Below are 14,806 nucleotides of genomic sequence, written 5' to 3'. Positions count from 1 at the left end.
GCAGACGCAGCACGCAGCGGCGAGCGCACGACCGGCGGAGCGCCAAGCTGAACGCCGCTGTCCTGCGGCCGCGGCGCTCGGCATCGGCCGTGCCTGGCTCGGCTCACACTCGACTTGCGCTTCGCCGCCGCTGCCGCTGCAACGGTGCGGGATGCTTCTGTCCCTGCTTGCTCCCGTGCACTTCAGCGCTCTCTGCCTGCTCAGGCTGCCGCTGCTGAAGATGAGCTGCTGCTGCCCTGCCTGCTGACTCTGACTGGAGCGCGGCGGCCCCTGCCATGGAAGCCGCCATGGGCCGGCCGTGGCCGAGGCGCGGCACCGGCAGCGAGCCACTCGCTCGGCACCTGCAGCGCATCGGCTGTCTGCGCATGCGCTGCTCGCCTGCCGTGCAGCTGCACCTGTCAGCAGCGCCGCCAAACGCGTCTTTTCTGCGCAGAGTGCGCATCTGCCGCGAATTTAGCTTCAGGGCCCGGCAGCAGAGCGACAGAGGGGCGACGGTGTGAGAGCGCTGCCTTGCTCTCTGCGCTGCCTCTCCGCTTCTGCGCCTCCTCTGCCTCTCTGCCGTGGTTCGCGCGCCTGCGCCTTCCCCGCACCCTTCCCCTCCTCCCTCTCCCTCTCCCTTCCCTCCGCGTGCGCGAGCCTCAAGCCCGCCATGAAGCTGCCCACGCGCCTCGCGCTCGTGTATGCGCCGCTGCTCCTCACGCTGGCCAGCTTCGTGCTGCAGGTCATCGTCAGCGTCGGCCTGCCGCGCATCCTCTCGGGTGAGTAGCGAGGCGACATGGCGATGAAGGGTCATTGCGTTAGATGAGCTTCGACCTGGGCCGCTCGCTCTGTCGCATGGATGATGCAGGACAATGCACTGACGCCCGTCACCTGCCGCAGTCGACTTCCTCCGCTTCGACCTCTCCTTCTACCAGTTCTCCATCTTTGGCATCTGGAGCATCTGCACCGGCACGCCCGCCGAGACGCTCTTCGACGGCACGGTGCTCACGCCCGCCGGCTTCAACTGCGCGCCCACCAGCCTCGGCTGGACGGCGAGCAACTACAGCAGCATCACAGACGAGTTCTTCAACGCCGGCCTGGCCAAGGCGGTGAGTGCGGTGCGAGAGAGGGAGCGTGGCGGGGCGGGGCCATAGGGCGATGCAGGGGGCGCACTGCGGGGCAGACGTGCGTCCCTCTGGGAGAGCATGCAGTGCAGTGTAGGCTGGGCTTGTGGCGTGCACGCCATGCTGCTGCTCGGCATCGCCACGCTCGCACTGGACATGGCCGCGCCACAGCGAGGCAGGCCTCAGTGTCGCATTGCTGCGCCTTGCAGATGGTCGCCTCGCATCATCACATGCCGCGCCACTTCGTCCGTCTCCTCCACTCTTCTCACTCCGTGCTGACACGCCATCCTCAGCTCGTGCTGCACCCCGTCGCCGCCGCACTCACCTTCCTGACGCTGCCCGCTCTGCTCTGGGCTCTGCGTCGTCCTCGCCGCCTGGCGCCTCTCGTCTCGCTCTTTTCGACCTTCATCACGCTCATTGCCTACATCATCGACCTTGCTCTCTTCGTTCCGGCGCACATGCGTCTCAACGGCTCCAACGCCCAAGAGACGCTGGGCCAGGCGGTGATGGACGTGCGCTACGGCGCCGCCTTCTGGCTCGCGCTCGTCGCCACCGTCTGCAGCGTGCTCGCTTCGCTCGGCGTGTGCGCCGCGCACCGCGTGCGCCGCCGCGAGGGCGACTGGACGTACGAGAGCCAGCAGATCATCACGAGCTCCGACCGCCCGCCGTCGCGCTCGCTCGTCGACGAGAAGGCCGGCCACAGTCGCGCCGCGAGCCGCTCGTCGACGGCCACGCCCGTCTCGGCCACCTCGGCCTCCAAGTCGGACGGCGAGGAGATCGACTACGGTCGCCGTGGCCGCCGTCGTGCCGAGCAGCACAAGCTCGATTAGGTGCTCCAGCGCCCATGCTGCCTCTGCTCTCTGCTCCCTCACGCTCTTTCACCGCGCCTGCACCGGCTGCCCGCCCCCCTTACTGTACCTGTACCTATTCACCCCTTTGCAACGACTCTTGCCATCAACACAGAGCGTGTCTCATGACTCGCTCGTCCACTCGACCGGTGACAGCGCGTCTCATTCAGCGCAAGGGGTCGAAGTCGTCCCAGGCGTTGTTGCCAGCAGCGCCGGCCTTGGGCGCCGAGCTGCCGGCGCGCGCCGTCGGCTGCAGCACGGCGCCGCCCCAGCCCGGCGGGCCCGAGAGCGCCGCGGGCGCCTTTGGCGGTGCCGCGGGCGCAGGAGCAGGCGCGAGGGAGCTGAAGCCCAGACTGGACGTCTGTGGCTGCAGCGGCGGCAGACTGCCAAAGCTGCTGGGCGCAAGTGCAGTGGAGCCAAAGCCGGAGGCCGGCTCGAGATTGAGGTTGTAGTTCGGGCCGCTGGTCGAGGCGGGTGCGGCGGGAGGTAGCGAGTTGCGGGGCGCAGGCGCCAGCGTGCTGCCGGCCCACCCGGGCGGTGCCGCCGAGGTGCTGCTGCCGCCGAGACTGCTCGAGCTGTACGCGGCCTGCAGCGATGGCCGTGGTGAAGACGACGGCGGAGGAGCCAGCGCCGAGCGCGTGGCCAAGGGTGGCGCAGCAAAGGCAGGAAGTGCAGCACTGGTTGCGGCTGGCCGGCCGAGTGTGCCGGTGTGCGAGGGCGTGAGGGCCGGAGTGACGGCAGCTGGCCGGCCGAGCGAGCCAGTATGCGAAGGGGTGAGGGCAGGCGTGACGGCTGCAGGCGTGTTCGACGTGCTCCCCTGTGTGCACCGTGGTGAGCGGTCGCCTGGCTGCGCCCAACGCATCACTCACCAAGTCGTCCCAGCCAAACGGATCCGCACTCGTGGCAGCGGCATCGCGCGGCACCTCAGCGCGCGCTGCTGAAGACGTCGGGCCGCCGCCGACGAGCGTGGCAAAGTCAATCTCGCCGCTCGAGCCGATACCCGTCACGCCACCACCAAGGCTGCCGCCTCCAGCCGCGCGGCCATTGGCGCCGGCGCCGACGTAGCTCTCCGTGTGCTCCTGCATGTTGCGCTGCTCGCGCAGATGTAGCATGTCTGCGAAAGCGGTCCTTTGAGCGATGTACACCGCGCAGGCCCAGGCTCTCACTCACGCTCCTTCTCGACTCGCTCGCCCATCTCGCGCACCGTCTTCATGAAGCGCTGAAACTGATCCGCGGTGAGCTGTGCGCCCATCGACATCGCCCAGAGCTGCGCGTGCGTGTGAGCTGTATTCCGGTCTGAGCGCCCGGCCTCGACCCACCTGCGGGATGATGGCCACGGCGAGCGTCTCGCGGTCGACCTTCTTCGCCATCGCCTCGTGCACGGCCAGGATGGCAATCTGGAGGCCGTCAATCATGCGCAAACAATGACACGCTCAGCACACTCACCATCACCGACGGCTCGCGCGTCTTGACGCGCGCAAGGATTGGCACCAGCTTCTCCGTGAGCGTGAACTTGTCGAGCACGCCGATCATCGAGTGGAAGCACATGAGCGTGCTGATCTTGCAGGAGAGCACCTTGGTCTTGCTGAACAGCTGTGGAGCGGCCGCATATCAGCGAGCGAGCAGCGATGACGCTCCGAGCGACCCTCACCTTTGCGATGTTCGGGAACAGCACCTCCTTGACGTGCGAGAACTCGAGGATCTCGCACAGGCGCGGCACGGTCTGCAGCGCGCGCTCCTGCACCATGACCTGCTCGGCCTCGAGCGCAGAGTACAGCAGCGGCGTCACCTCCTCGCGGAAGATCGGCGGCGTCGTCTTGGTCACGAACAGCTCAATCTGGTCGAGCAGGATGACTGCGGGCTTGTGTTAGCTATGTGCGTTGCGCAAGTCGCACAGCGCCACTCACGTTGGTTCTGCGGCGGGTCCTGCACGCTGAAGAGCGGCTTGAGACGCGGCAGCACGTTGCTGGTGAACTCGATCGAGCTCAGGTTCTGGCTGATGACGAAGACGTTCGGCAGGATGAAGGGCAGGAGCGTGCGGTCGTTCATCAGCTCGAGCAGCTGGCCAGAGAGCGTCAGCACGGAGTCTTCCTGCCGCGCCCTATTGCACTCACCGCAGGCAGCACCTTGCGGTGCTGCAGCCGGTGCGAGAACTGGTCCATGATCTTGAGCAGGCCCTTGAGGAACTGCACGCGCTCCTCCTTTGTGCGCCCGGCAAAGTTGTCGCGCTCCATGAACTTGAGCGTCCGCACCAGCACGTTGTTGAAGTACTGGCTGTTCTGAAACTCTGCCGCCGAGGGCCGCGCGCCGGGAAAGCGCGTGAGCAGCGTGCTGAGCAGTTCTAGCACGTCCTTGCCGAGCCGCGCCCACGCCGGGTCGCCGAGCTTGGTGCCGAGCTCCTCGGCGTTGGCGCGGATGTTCGTGATGGCGTTGCGGTTCCGGAACGGCGGGCTGCCGCGCGAGTGGATCGCGAACACCAGGCAGCCCAGCGAATACATGTCGTTGGCCGGCTCGAGGCGCTCGTCGAGCGCGTACTCGGGCGCCACGTAGTTGAAGTCGCGGCTCAGCTGCGGCGGCAGGGAGGGGTCGTAGTCGAGCGACCATGCAGGAGCAGCACTGTTGGCGCCAGCGAGTGGCGTGAGAAAGGAGAAGCCTGCGAGCTTCCAATCGCCCTGATCGCAGCACAGTCAGCAGCTGGCCTGCGAACAGGGCCGACAATCCAGCACTGCGCTCCGTCGCCACTTGTACGGCTCACGCTCTCATTCGCCCCCGTGGCTTCCACGCTTGCCCCACGCTGCCCGACTCACCTTGGCATTGATGAGCACCGCATCGGTGTTGAGGTTGCCATGCACCATCTTCGCAGTATGCAGGAACTCGAGCGCCCTCGCCACCTGCAGCACGCCCTTCTGTATCTCCACCTCATCGAGCTGCACGCCGTCTGCGGCGCGACCCGCGCTCTCTCCCGAGAGCAGCGCAGCTGAGAGTGGAGCAAGCACCGGCTCCGTGGCGAAGATGAGCTCGGAGCGCGTCTCCTCCAGGGGCTCAACGGTCTCGAGCACGCAGGGATGCCGTAGCCGTGTCAGAGAGGCGGCCTGTGGGAGCCGCCGATGTTAGCACTACAGCGGTGTCCGGCGAGCTCGCGATGCCTCCCCGGCGAGCTGATAGCCACACGCCTTCACGCCCAGGTATGCAGGGCGGCTGTAGCAGCGGCACGGCGGCTTGCGGGGCCCTGGCCTTGCTTGCGCTGCCTCGCGGCAGTAGCATCGCATGGCCTCGCCGCAGGATCCGCCCGGCTCCCTCGCTTGCCCGCAGCAGCTTCGCGTCCGACTCACCTCCTTCTTCAGCATCTCGGCCACAGCAACACGCTCCTGTCCTCTCGCCGTGAACGCATGGCTCCACACGCTGACCACGTCCCTGCCGCTGCCATTGCTGCTAGCGCTGGCTGCTGCTGAGCCCGAGGCGCCGGCGCCGGCCGCAGCTGCAGGCGCCGCCGATGCCTTGCGCGAGGCGCGCTGGATCTTCCACAGCCCCGCATGCACGGCTGGCACAGCATCGTCGATGGTGTACGTCGAGGCGATGTGCGTGCGCCCACTGTGGATGTGTGGTCAGCGGCAGAGGTGGACAGCAGCGGCACAGCAACGCACAAGTACGACGAGGCCTGCGAGAGGAAGGACGCCATGCTGAGCTCGGAGCGCGACGCAGCGCCGGCGCAAGGTTAGGCAGGCAGGCGCAGGGCGCAGCAGAGGGCAGCGGTGCCCGCGCTGAGAGGAGATGGAGCAGAGAAGGGCCTGCGCCGCTGCGAGCCGGCGAATGAGTCAGGAGCAGATGGTGTTCAGGAGGGCGAGTCGTCTGCGCGCGCTCGAGCATCAGCAGCCGCACAGAGGCTGCGCGCTTGTGGCGCCGCCGCGGAAGTGTTGCTCTCGCGGTCTGCTCTCACGCCACGCCGCCCGGCTGCTCCCACCGCCAGCAGCAGCACGCGAGCCGGCCTCGGCTTCCTGAGCGCTGCAGCTGCCAAATCCAACGTGAGGCGCTCGACACGCTGGATCTGGCAGAAGGGATACATGCTATTGCTGCACGGCATGGAGGCCCGCGCCGAGTGCCATGTCCTCGATGACGCGAGAGAATGAAGCCAGTCCGGAGTCTCTATGTGCCACGTCTCCACTGCTTTTTGCGCCGCAGCTCTACCACGACTCCCACTTCGTCGAGCCCATCGCAATGATGCGGTTGAACACCTCGTCGCGCCGCGGCAGGGCCGAGATGACAAACGTCTCGCCCTGCGTCGTCGTGATCTCCAGGCCGTCGGCGACGACGCTGTCCAGCGCCCAGCCAACGACGAGCTTGCCGGCAATGCCGAGGCCGCCCAGCTTGCGCACCGCGGCAATGTCGTCGATCTGGATCGAGAACAGCGGCGCCGGGCGTGCGTTCTGCGCCGTCTGCGCCAGCTTGCGGCTCGTCGTCGTCTCCTCGCCCGCGGGTGCCGCCTTCTTGGCAGCGTCGGCCGCAGCCTGCGCAGCGCGCGCGCCGGCGGGCAGCTTGCGCTCAAAGGAGATGCACGGCGTCGTGGCCGTCGTGCTGATGAGCAGCAGGCCACGCTTGCCGCGATGCCGCCCGTGGAAGGACGAGGGGCCATCGCCTTGTGCGTCGGGCCCCAGCTCGCGCTTCACGACGCCAACCTTGCGCTTCGCCGACTCGAAGCCGGCTGTCGCCTTGACACGGTTCGCGCCGAGGCCCGTCTCGACAGCACCGGCGGTTGCACCTGAAAGCAAGGGTTAGCCTGTTGCACTTGCGGACGCTCTCTGCAGTGCACTCACCCTTGAACAGGCGCATGATGCGACTGCGCTTCTTGGGCGTCTTCTCCTTCTCCTTCTCCTCCTCTTCCTGCTCAGCCTGGGCATCCTTGGCCTGCTTCTCCGCCGCGGCAGCACGCAGCTGCTCGCGGTACTCCTCGGGCAGGTTCGGGTCATCCGCCATGTCGAGACCCTCGCGCGCCGTGGCCTCGGGCGCCGCGTCCGGCGGCGGCGGCGGAGGCAGGGGCGACTTGTTGGCCTCGCCGAGGCGCAGCAGCGTCAGGGTCAGCTGGGCATTGGTGGGCACGCCCTTGAGGATCGAGTTGCGCAGCTCGAGGTAGCGCGGCCAGTCCGGCACGTTCTTGTCGAGCCACTTGCGCAGGTCCGACATGCGCACGCGGTCGAACAGCGGCTGCGCGAAGAAGGCAAAGCCGACGCCAGCCGTAGTGCCGCGGTAGACCATGTACGAGGAGATGAAGTAGGACGCCAGCACGATGGGCGCAATGATGCCGGCGAGAAAGACGCGTGCGTGGTGCTGTCTAAACGGCGCGGTCGGGGACAGGGCATTGCCGAAGCGTTCCCATGTGTCCTGCAGCAGGGGGTCAGCGTGAGCGATTCGCCCGTCAGTGATCGAGGCTCACAGCGATGTCCTGTGGAAGCGAGTCGTGTCAGCCTGGCACTGGCATCGCATGACCGCCGAGCTCACCTCGAGAATGTGCAGGAAGGGCTGCATCGACGCCCAGAGGCCCGCATCGACGGCCTCGGCGGTCGCAGCGTCCGTCTTCTCCGCGCCAGTGCCAGCAGCTGTCGTCTGCGCCGAGACGGCATGGCCAGTGACGGTGGACAGCGGCTCGGCCTTCTTGACGACGCCCTTCTCCTTCTCCTGTGCGTCGTGCTCATCCTCGCTGTCGTCGCTCAGCGCCTTGGTGTCATCGGTGCTCTTGGCGCCTCCGCCCACCGCAGTCGTGATGGCGAGCTTCGAGATGCTCTTGACGGCGTTCTGCGCCTCCATCTCGGCCGCCTCGCCCTTGTACGCCTCCTGCGCGCCGGTGAGCGACTCGGAGCCGAGATGGCCCGCCTGCGGCACGCGTGCCTCGCCCGTCTTGGCCGAGATGGCGGCGAGCGGCGCGTGCGGGAAGAGCACGGCGCGGGCACGCGGCGAGACGAGCAGCACCATGGTGAAGAGCAGGAACACGGGCACGACGATGTCCAGCACCCACGCCAGCGTGTACGTCGCCGCGAAGACGGAGCTGCGCCGGCGCTCATGCCACGAGCGCACGCGCGCGATGTGCTTGACAAAGGCGGCGAGGCCGAGGCCGATGGTGAGGTAGAGACGCTCGAGCGTCGCCTTGAGCTTCTCGGGCGTGAAGGGGTCCTGCGTGGGGTGTCAGTGACGTCCAGCCAGGCTGCCACGCATGCTGCGCACCTTGTCGGCGATGTTCAGGTCGATGCCGCCCTGCGGCGGCTCGTCGAGCTTCTTGACGTGCGCGACTTGCTGCAGGCGGGCGCCGTCAGCTCAAGATAAGCTCACACAGCTCGGCGGAGCAGCTTACGCCGTTGAAGCGGCGGATCAGCAGCCAGAGCTCCTCGTTCTTGATGCTCTTCACCACGCTGTAGGAACGCGCTCAGCACTGCAGCAGGCGGGCAACGCTGCGCTGCTCACGGGATAGGCACGCTTGGGTCCTCGCTCCAGCCGAGGTCATCAAGGCCCGGGTCGTCGGCGCGGTCCGGGTCGCCATCAGCCACAGCAGGTGCCTCATCATCTGCGCCGTCGATGTCCTTGACGTGCTCGGGCGTGACGTCTGCCTTTTCGACGTGGCTGCGCTTCACCTCGTGGTGCTCGCGGTGCGCCTGGGCGCTGGCGTCGCCCAGCACGGCGCCGACGAGCGTCGTCGTCTTGCTGTCGTGCGCCGCGGGCGGCGGCGCCGCGGTGCCGTCTGCGCCCAGCGCTGGCGCCGGCTGTTGCGCCTGCACGGGCGGCAGCTCGAGAGGCTGGCCCGGGGTGGTCATGTTGGTGCGAAGACGTCGTGGTGCGAGGCGAGCAGGACCGCACAAGATGGCGCGAGGGTCCACGTCTGATGCGGCGTGCAGCGTGCGGCCGAGGCTGCACCTGACGTCACCGCGCCGCCGCGAGAGCCCGACGAGCGAGCCTTCGCGCCGCCCGCCGCCGTGCGGCATCTCGAGCTCTGCTTGGCGCGGCGCGGTCTGGCATGGCTCTCGACACTTGCTGCGAACGACGCTTGCGGATCCGCGAGGTGTCGTTGCTGCGGCGACGGCGACGACACGGCTCATCGCGGCTGTCTAAGAGGGCCCGAGAGCACTTCACCCGGCAGAGGAGCAGCGGCCGTCACACCGAACCACTGTCGCCCCTCGCGCCATGGCCGGTTCCCGCGGCCGCGCGCGCGGCGGTGCCAAAGAGCAAGCGGCCGGTTGCGGCGCACAGGAGCAGCATCGAAGCGCCCCTCTCTGCCATGCCGGCCGCCGTGCTCTTCTCGTGGCGATCCAGGGGCACCGCCCTGCTGCACATCTGCGCTCTGCGTGCACTGTGAGCGCAGATGCCGTGAGGCGGCTTCCAGGGCGGAGGGCGAGCTGTCTGCGCTCTGGATGTGAGGCAGGATGCTGCATCCTGGTCTCGGCGCAAGGCGCTGCTTGCCGGCTCGCCGCACCCCGCAACGGCACACTGCTCCGCGCTTGCTGCGGCACTGCCACTGCGCTGCGTGTAGGCGCTCTCTCTCTCTGAGGCTGCTGTCTGTGGCTACCTACACGCTGGTGCTGCGACTCTCTCCGTTGTTGCCCGTGTCACCTGCCGCTGCGTGCTGCGCTCTGGATGCGGCGGCGGCACGCTGGTGCTGCGAGAGCTCGAGGCGGCGGCGGCGTGACGGGGCATGTCGCGCCGCGCTCGCGCCGCCGCGTTCCTGGCCGCTGGCCACCGCCGCGCGCCTTCGAGGGGGAGCCTGCTGGACGCTGCGCTGCCGCTCTCCTCCTCCGCATGGGGCAGCCGGAGCCCGCAGCCGGCACCCGGCGTGCGGGGAAGACGGAGCACTTTGTGCCTGCCATGCCCGACCGCCGTGGCGACGAGCTCGATCGGCAGCGCGGTTCCGGAGATATATAGCAGCTGCCGCCGCAGCGCACTGCTCCTTCCCTCTCCACCACCTCTCAAGTTCGCGCTCACAGCCGACGCCTTCTCTCTAGGCAGAGGCGCTTCAAGCCTCGTTCGCCCAGATCTGCCTTTTTGCCCTCAGCGCAGCTCTCTCTCTCTCGACCTTCTCCTCCAGAACAGCGCGCAGGGGGCAGATCTGCGGCTGGCAACGATGCTCCGCACCTCCATCTCCTCACCCGCTCGCAGCATCTCGCGCTGGCGTCTCAGCGTGCACGTGGCTCATCAGTCCCGCGCTTCGTGCTCGGCATCTCCAGCTGCCGCTGCTGCCCAAGCTCACCTCTCCGCACGCACCATGTCGCACGACAGCGCAGCCACGGAGGCCGCCCAGCTTGGCTGCTTCGAGCAGCCGGCTGAGCGAGCAGCAGGCGCATCTGACGCCCCCGCCGCCGCAGCGCCAGCAAGCGCCTCGCTCCTCTCTCAAGCGCTCACGAGCGTCGGCAGCGTCGCCCTGGCCGGGCTGGGCGCCCTCACTTTCGCGTCGCGCAGCTGGACGCAGGGGCTGCGCTCGCACGCCGAGGCGCTCGAAGAGACGCGCGACGAGATGGCGGACGACTGCGGCGACGAGGCGGAGTGGTACAAGAAGGAGCCGGCGCAGACTGCGGCACAGCTTTAGCGCCGAGCCCGTCGGCGCCCGAGTGCGCATCTCGGGTGCTGGTGAGCCTGGCCTCTTGCCGCGATGGTTGCCCGGTGGCTGACCTCGCCTCGATCGATCAGGCCAGCCGCATGACACTACAGCCCCATCCATCCGCATCCGTCTCTCCTGCATCCGACATGTCGTCTGCCTCTCTCTCCAGACGTGCACCTCATCAGCCTCTCTCTCAGGCCGTCTCCGATACGTCTCCTCACAACCCCCATCGCGCTCGATCTCACGTCTCACTCCTGTCTTCTCATACGCAACGCTTCCAATCATCCAGAGAACCTCAAGCATCGCCTCCACCCTCACCTGTAACCCTACATACCTCACCCATCAATCGTCTTCGCCTCCCGCGTCGTGCGCTGTGTTCATGCGAGGCTGATGAGGAAGAATCGTCGCATTGGCGGGGCGTAAAGGTAGTACAGGGCGCGTACAGTCGAGCGTGGCGGCTCAGACAAGCGAACGGAGAAGCACGGAGACACTGAGAACGGCAGGGCCGAGGCGGCGTGCCTTTTAGCCGACGTACGGCAGGCCCTTCTTGGCGTCGTAGTCGCTGAGCTCGAACTGCGCCAGCGCCTGGAACCAGCAGGCCTCCTCGGTGCCCGTCTGCTTCTGCGTGAAGACGGCGTCCTCCTCATCGATGAGCGTGGGCTGCGGGCAGAGGAACGATGAGCATCGAGCTGGCGGAGGATGCCGACGCGACGCACCTTGTTGCCCTCGCGAGCGCACGCGGCGTCGGCGAGCAGCATGACCTGGCAGTGGCGCTCGAGCGCGATGAAGCTGCGGCACAATCATCAGCGCCGCTCGGGAGGCGCAGCGCCGCGCGTTGACTCACCGGTGCGTCGCAGCCTCGATCGTCTTGCCGGCGGTCAGGATGCCGTGGTTGGCGAGAATGCAGGCCACGCCGTCGCCGAGCGCCTTGGCGATGTTCCGGCCCTCCTCGTCGTCGACGGCCACGCCGCCGAACGTCGAGTAGAGGCCGCACTTTTTGTAGAAGACGCTGCGGAGACGCAAGTCGAGTCAGCATTGCACCTATCAGCATTAGACGAAGCCGCGCACCAGCTGTCCTGGGTCGTGATCTCGACGGGCTTTTTGAGCGTCGAGAAGGTCTGCAGCAGAGCCGTCAGCGCGTGCTCTGGCGGTCGTGTTCTGCCGAGCGCACCTTGCCGTAGATGCTGTGCGAGTGCGCGGCAGCATCGATCTCCGGCCGCGCGGTGTGGATGGCGTGGTGGCTGCGAGACGTTGAGCTAGTGCAGCGTACGTCAGGCGACGTCTAGGACGCACATGGCAAAGGCGGCCTGAGGGCACAGCGTCAGCACCTGTCCGTCTACACTGTGCATCGCTTCCGCACGCACCTGGTTGTAGAGCTGCTTGCCCGGCTTGCCGCCCATGATGACCTTGCCGTCGTGGCCGATGAGCAGCAGGTCGCTCGTCTGGGTGAGCGAGAAGGGAATGCCAAAGCCGCTGAGATGGACGAGGTGAGCCTGGGCCCACGCACGATGCGTGCCAAGCTACGCACGCAGTCCAGAAGGCGTCGGTGATGATGGGGTCACTGAGAGACAAAGGGGTAAGACAGGTCGGCGAGACGCTCGCTGGTGCTCGATTGCGACTTACCGGTACGTCAGGTGGCCAGCGACGCCCTCCTCGAAGCTGCGCAGCACGCGTCAGGCCCCACACAGGCGGCAGTACCACACCTTCATGCTCACCCGAGGCGGCCAAAGACGCGGTAGCCAAGCGCCAGGCGTTCCTTGCGGTACTCGCGCTCCTCCTCTGGCGTGTCGAACTGGAGCGGCATGGTCTGAGCGGCAGTGCGGCCAGCCACGTCTGCGCCCTCGCCACAGCACCGGCGGCACACGCACCTTGGGCTGCTTGAGCATCTTGAGCTTGCTGCCGGCGTCGGCCTCGCCGTGCGCAGCCTCTCCGTCGGTCGGGCGTGGTGCCATGGTGAGTACGTGTGGTGTGGGTGCGTGGAAATGAGGGCGTGGTGGTTGGACGGCAAGCGCTGCTGCGGCTGCCTTCCCCGCACCTCGGGCCGGCGCGGCGCACGGGCCGAGCAGCGCCGGCCGGCCTCCTGCGCGGTTTCCCCGCAGCAGCGGTGGCGAGGCGGCCAACCTCGGCCGGCCAAACCGCACCCGCACGCCAGCCCCGAGCCGCACGCCCCCCAGGGTACAGCCTACGTCTCCAGGGGCAGGTCTAGAGATTGCATGTCGAGGCAGTGTGTACAATGCAGGCAGGTAATAGCGGGGCGCGACCGGTGACACGAGAGCAGGGCAGAGTCTAGAGAGCAAGGGCGAGGCCGGCGAGCAGCACAGCGCCCGCAGCTGTCCAGCCGAGGCCAGCGCCGGCCTTGCGCCAGGCCGAGTCGGTGTAGACGCGGACGTAGTCAAACTCCCAGCGGGCATCCTCGAATGCAGACGGGTTGTCTGAGGGCAGCACCCGTCAGTACAAGCGATGCCGCGCTGCGCGTTTTGCGACTCACTGCGCACGAAGCTCGAGCACGACTGCGGCCCACAGCCGCTCGACTGGAACGTCTCGCCGGCCCAGTCGCCGCAGAAGCTGAGGTTGATGATGATCTCGTGCTGCTCAAAGTACTGCGACATGTCGCAGCTGGCGCCGTTGTCAAAGTGCGCCGCCGGCTGGCCCCACTTGGCCAGATCCTCGGCGGTGGCGTTGGCGCCCGTGAGCACGTAGGGCGGCGCGGACCCGGCGGCCGCTGCCACTGCGGCGGGGAGCGCATCGACCGAGGTGTTCGACGGCCAGAAGTACACGCTGATGCCCTCGCCGCCGCTGCGTGTGTCGCGCTTCATCGCATACCAGCCACCGCCGCTGAGTCAAGGGTCAGCCTCTGTTGTGGCAGCGCTTGCTCGTGCGCCTCACTTCTGGTTGAAGTCCTTGCCGAAGCTGTTCGTCAGGCTGAAGCGCTCCGAGCATCCGGGCTGCGAGATGCAGTCGGTCTTGTCCGCGAAGCTGAGGCATCGAAGTCAGCAAGGTGCGGCGGACCGGCGAGCCCGGCGACGCTCACCCCGACGAGCGCGACGTGTTGCCCGCCGCGATGCTGCAGCCGGCCGTGGTGTGCAGGCTGGCGAGGTTCAGCGGCCCCTGGTCGTTGGCGCCCTCGATGATGTCGATCTCGCCGCCCGACGGCCAGTTCCTGCGTGTACATGTCCAGAATGCCGGCCATGTGCTAGATGGGCGTGTCAGCCAGTGAGCGTGCCGCATGCATCGCGCGCGCGCCCTCACCCGCAGCCCATCGGCATCCGCGCAATCTTCGCCACGAGCACGCCGTCGCCCATCGTGTTGACCGAGTGCAGGCGCACGCTCTTGCGTCCCGACTCCTTGAATTGCGGAATCGACGACGAGTCTGCACGCATGACGAATGCACCGTTCGAGGCGACGTAGGAGAGGTTGGACGAGCGCGCCTCGCTCTTCGACACATAGCTGCAGGCGCGAAGTCAGCAAACAGCTCGCCGGAGCCAGATCTCTGCCAGCGCCACACGCACTTGACATAGCCGTGCGTCGGGTCGGCGTAGTCCCACCACGTAAAGGCGTTGAAGAAGCCATTGCCGTAGATGTCGTCGCGCAGCGTCCAGTTGCCCGCGGCGACGCCGGGTGGCGCAGCGAGCGCCAGCAGCGCCGCCGCCGCCGTCCATGCCGAGGTGCGCATCGCGAGCTGGGCTTTGTTGGGTGAAGAGCTGGCGCGAGATGCGTCCGAGCTGCGAGTTGTGCGGGCGTCGTCGTGGTACTGACGGCGGTGTGTGCTGCGCTCGCCGACGACAAGACGGCCAGGGCCCGAGGGGAGATTTTCGGAGCCGGCCGATGTCAGGTCATGGTCGCCGCTGCAGCAGACTGTGCGCATGCGCCACCCGCCTGCGGTCCGACAGCCTGCGCCCAGCACGTCGCCGCGACGCGCCCAGCACGTCGCATGCCAAGCACCGCAAGCCGCCGCGCCGCGAGCGGAGGTCGGACGGCGTAGACACGCGCGAACATCCCGCGGCGCAGCGGCAGCGCCGGCGCCGTGCCGCCGCAGCCGTATCTTCTGCCGCTCTGCCGAGACGAGAGGCCGAAGAGAGACCTCGGCAGCGCTGAACCTGCCCTCTGCTGCTGCCGCCGTCCACATGCAGCCAACCTCCGGGACCCTCGGCACAAGCAGCGCATTGCATGTCGTGTGAGATCTGCAGCACCTCGCAGCAGCCGGCGCGCGGGCGACGACAGCAAAGGGCAGACGCTCGGACGCTGCCGGCCTCCGGCTGATCCGGAGCCAGCATCTGCAGGGT

The 14,806-nt window shown here is 67.7% G+C and overlaps 7 protein-coding genes across 7 annotated transcripts; 3 read left to right on the top strand and 4 right to left on the bottom strand.

The window, feature by feature from the left end:
* Window positions 1-452: 452 nt before the first annotated feature.
* On the top strand, window positions 453-2,061 carry FA09DRAFT_327317 (hypothetical protein). Its single transcript, XM_025741364.1, has 3 exons — window positions 453-758; window positions 880-1,088; window positions 1,397-2,061. Exons 1-3 carry the CDS (start codon window positions 650-652, stop codon window positions 1,931-1,933), a joined length of 855 nt encoding a protein of 284 aa, XP_025601667.1. The 5' UTR covers window positions 453-649; the 3' UTR covers window positions 1,934-2,061.
* On the bottom strand, window positions 1,770-5,780 carry FA09DRAFT_327316 (hypothetical protein). Its single transcript, XM_025741363.1, has 11 exons — window positions 5,596-5,780; window positions 5,284-5,542; window positions 4,759-5,043; window positions 4,066-4,623; window positions 3,859-4,012; window positions 3,603-3,805; window positions 3,398-3,544; window positions 3,271-3,348; window positions 3,122-3,218; window positions 2,821-3,065; window positions 1,770-2,768 (listed from the first exon to the last, which is right to left on the bottom strand). Exons 1-11 carry the CDS (start codon window positions 5,628-5,630, stop codon window positions 2,118-2,120), a joined length of 2,712 nt encoding a protein of 903 aa, XP_025601666.1. The 5' UTR covers window positions 5,631-5,780; the 3' UTR covers window positions 1,770-2,117.
* Window positions 5,781-5,994: 214 nt separating this feature from the next.
* Window positions 5,995-8,768, bottom strand: FA09DRAFT_327315 (hypothetical protein). The gene is made up of 7 exons (XM_025741362.1): window positions 8,402-8,768; window positions 8,292-8,349; window positions 8,165-8,233; window positions 7,445-8,113; window positions 7,380-7,388; window positions 6,763-7,327; window positions 5,995-6,707 (listed from the first exon to the last, which is right to left on the bottom strand). Exons 1-7 carry the CDS (start codon window positions 8,746-8,748, stop codon window positions 6,133-6,135), a joined length of 2,292 nt encoding a protein of 763 aa, XP_025601665.1. The 5' UTR covers window positions 8,749-8,768; the 3' UTR covers window positions 5,995-6,132.
* Window positions 8,769-8,795: 27 nt separating this feature from the next.
* On the top strand, window positions 8,796-9,455 carry FA09DRAFT_12835 (hypothetical protein). The gene has a single exon (XM_025739070.1). The coding sequence runs from the start codon at window positions 8,949-8,951 to the stop codon at window positions 9,285-9,287; it is 339 nt and encodes a 112-aa protein (XP_025601664.1). The 5' UTR covers window positions 8,796-8,948; the 3' UTR covers window positions 9,288-9,455.
* Window positions 9,456-9,649: 194 nt separating this feature from the next.
* Window positions 9,650-10,710, top strand: FA09DRAFT_357961 (hypothetical protein). Its single transcript, XM_025744891.1, has 2 exons — window positions 9,650-10,552; window positions 10,613-10,710. Exon 1 carries the CDS (start codon window positions 10,050-10,052, stop codon window positions 10,509-10,511), a length of 462 nt encoding a protein of 153 aa, XP_025601663.1. The 5' UTR covers window positions 9,650-10,049; the 3' UTR covers window positions 10,512-10,552; window positions 10,613-10,710.
* A 32-nt stretch (window positions 10,711-10,742) lies between these two features.
* Window positions 10,743-12,327, bottom strand: FA09DRAFT_314152 (arad-like aldolase/epimerase; the record flags this gene model as incomplete). The annotated part of the gene is made up of 10 exons (XM_025740749.1): window positions 10,743-11,183; window positions 11,240-11,312; window positions 11,368-11,532; window positions 11,592-11,641; window positions 11,695-11,764; window positions 11,817-11,830; window positions 11,888-11,996; window positions 12,052-12,084; window positions 12,147-12,182; window positions 12,239-12,327. The coding sequence occupies 10 exons, from the start codon at window positions 12,325-12,327 to the stop codon at window positions 11,046-11,048; spliced, it is 777 nt and encodes a 258-aa protein (XP_025601662.1). The 3' UTR covers window positions 10,743-11,045.
* Window positions 12,328-12,809: 482 nt separating this feature from the next.
* FA09DRAFT_335994 (hypothetical protein) lies at window positions 12,810-14,196 on the bottom strand (the record flags this gene model as incomplete). Its single annotated transcript, XM_025743821.1, has 6 exons — window positions 12,810-12,955; window positions 13,012-13,358; window positions 13,410-13,499; window positions 13,555-13,716; window positions 13,773-13,970; window positions 14,033-14,196. 6 exons carry the CDS (start codon window positions 14,194-14,196, stop codon window positions 12,810-12,812), a joined length of 1,107 nt encoding a protein of 368 aa, XP_025601661.1.
* Between the last annotated feature and the right edge of the window lie 610 nt (window positions 14,197-14,806).

This window comes from Tilletiopsis washingtonensis (genome assembly GCF_003144115.1).
Source record: "Tilletiopsis washingtonensis strain MCA 4186 unplaced genomic scaffold FA09scaffold_1, whole genome shotgun sequence".
Classification (NCBI taxonomy): domain Eukaryota; kingdom Fungi; phylum Basidiomycota; class Exobasidiomycetes; order Entylomatales; genus Tilletiopsis; species Tilletiopsis washingtonensis.
Note: the sequence above shows the minus strand (reverse complement) of the source record. Positions and strands in the feature narration are given on the sequence as shown.

Coding starts and splice junctions, on each gene's coding strand:
- FA09DRAFT_327317 (XM_025741364.1), top strand. CDS start 650: ATGAAGCTGCCCACGCGCCTCGCGCTCGTGTATGCGCCGCTGCTCCTC. Junction 759..879: donor CCTGCCGCGCATCCTCTCGG/GTGAGTAGCGAG, acceptor CACCTGCCGCAG/TCGACTTCCTCCGCTTCGAC. Junction 1,089..1,396: donor ACGCCGGCCTGGCCAAGGCG/GTGAGTGCGGTG, acceptor CGCCATCCTCAG/CTCGTGCTGCACCCCGTCGC.
- FA09DRAFT_327316 (XM_025741363.1), bottom strand. CDS start 5,630: ATGGCGTCCTTCCTCTCGCAGGCCTCGTCGTACTT. Junction 3,219..3,270: donor CCGTGGCCATCATCCCGCAG/GTGGGTCGAGGC, acceptor ACGCACGCGCAG/CTCTGGGCGATGTCGATGGG. Junction 3,066..3,121: donor CGAGCGAGTCGAGAAGGAGC/GTGAGTGAGAGC, acceptor CCGCTTTCGCAG/ACATGCTACATCTGCGCGAG.
- FA09DRAFT_327315 (XM_025741362.1), bottom strand. CDS start 8,748: ATGACCACCCCGGGCCAGCCTCTCGAGCTGCCGCCCGTGCAGGCGCAA. Junction 8,234..8,291: donor TGATCCGCCGCTTCAACGGC/GTAAGCTGCTCC, acceptor GCCCGCCTGCAG/CAAGTCGCGCACGTCAAGAA. Junction 8,114..8,164: donor ACCTGAACATCGCCGACAAG/GTGCGCAGCATG, acceptor CACCCCACGCAG/GACCCCTTCACGCCCGAGAA.
- FA09DRAFT_12835 (XM_025739070.1), top strand. CDS start 8,949: ATGGCTCTCGACACTTGCTGCGAACGACGCTTGCGGATCCGCGAGGTG.
- FA09DRAFT_357961 (XM_025744891.1), top strand. CDS start 10,050: ATGCTCCGCACCTCCATCTCCTCACCCGCTCGCAGCATCTCGCGCTGG.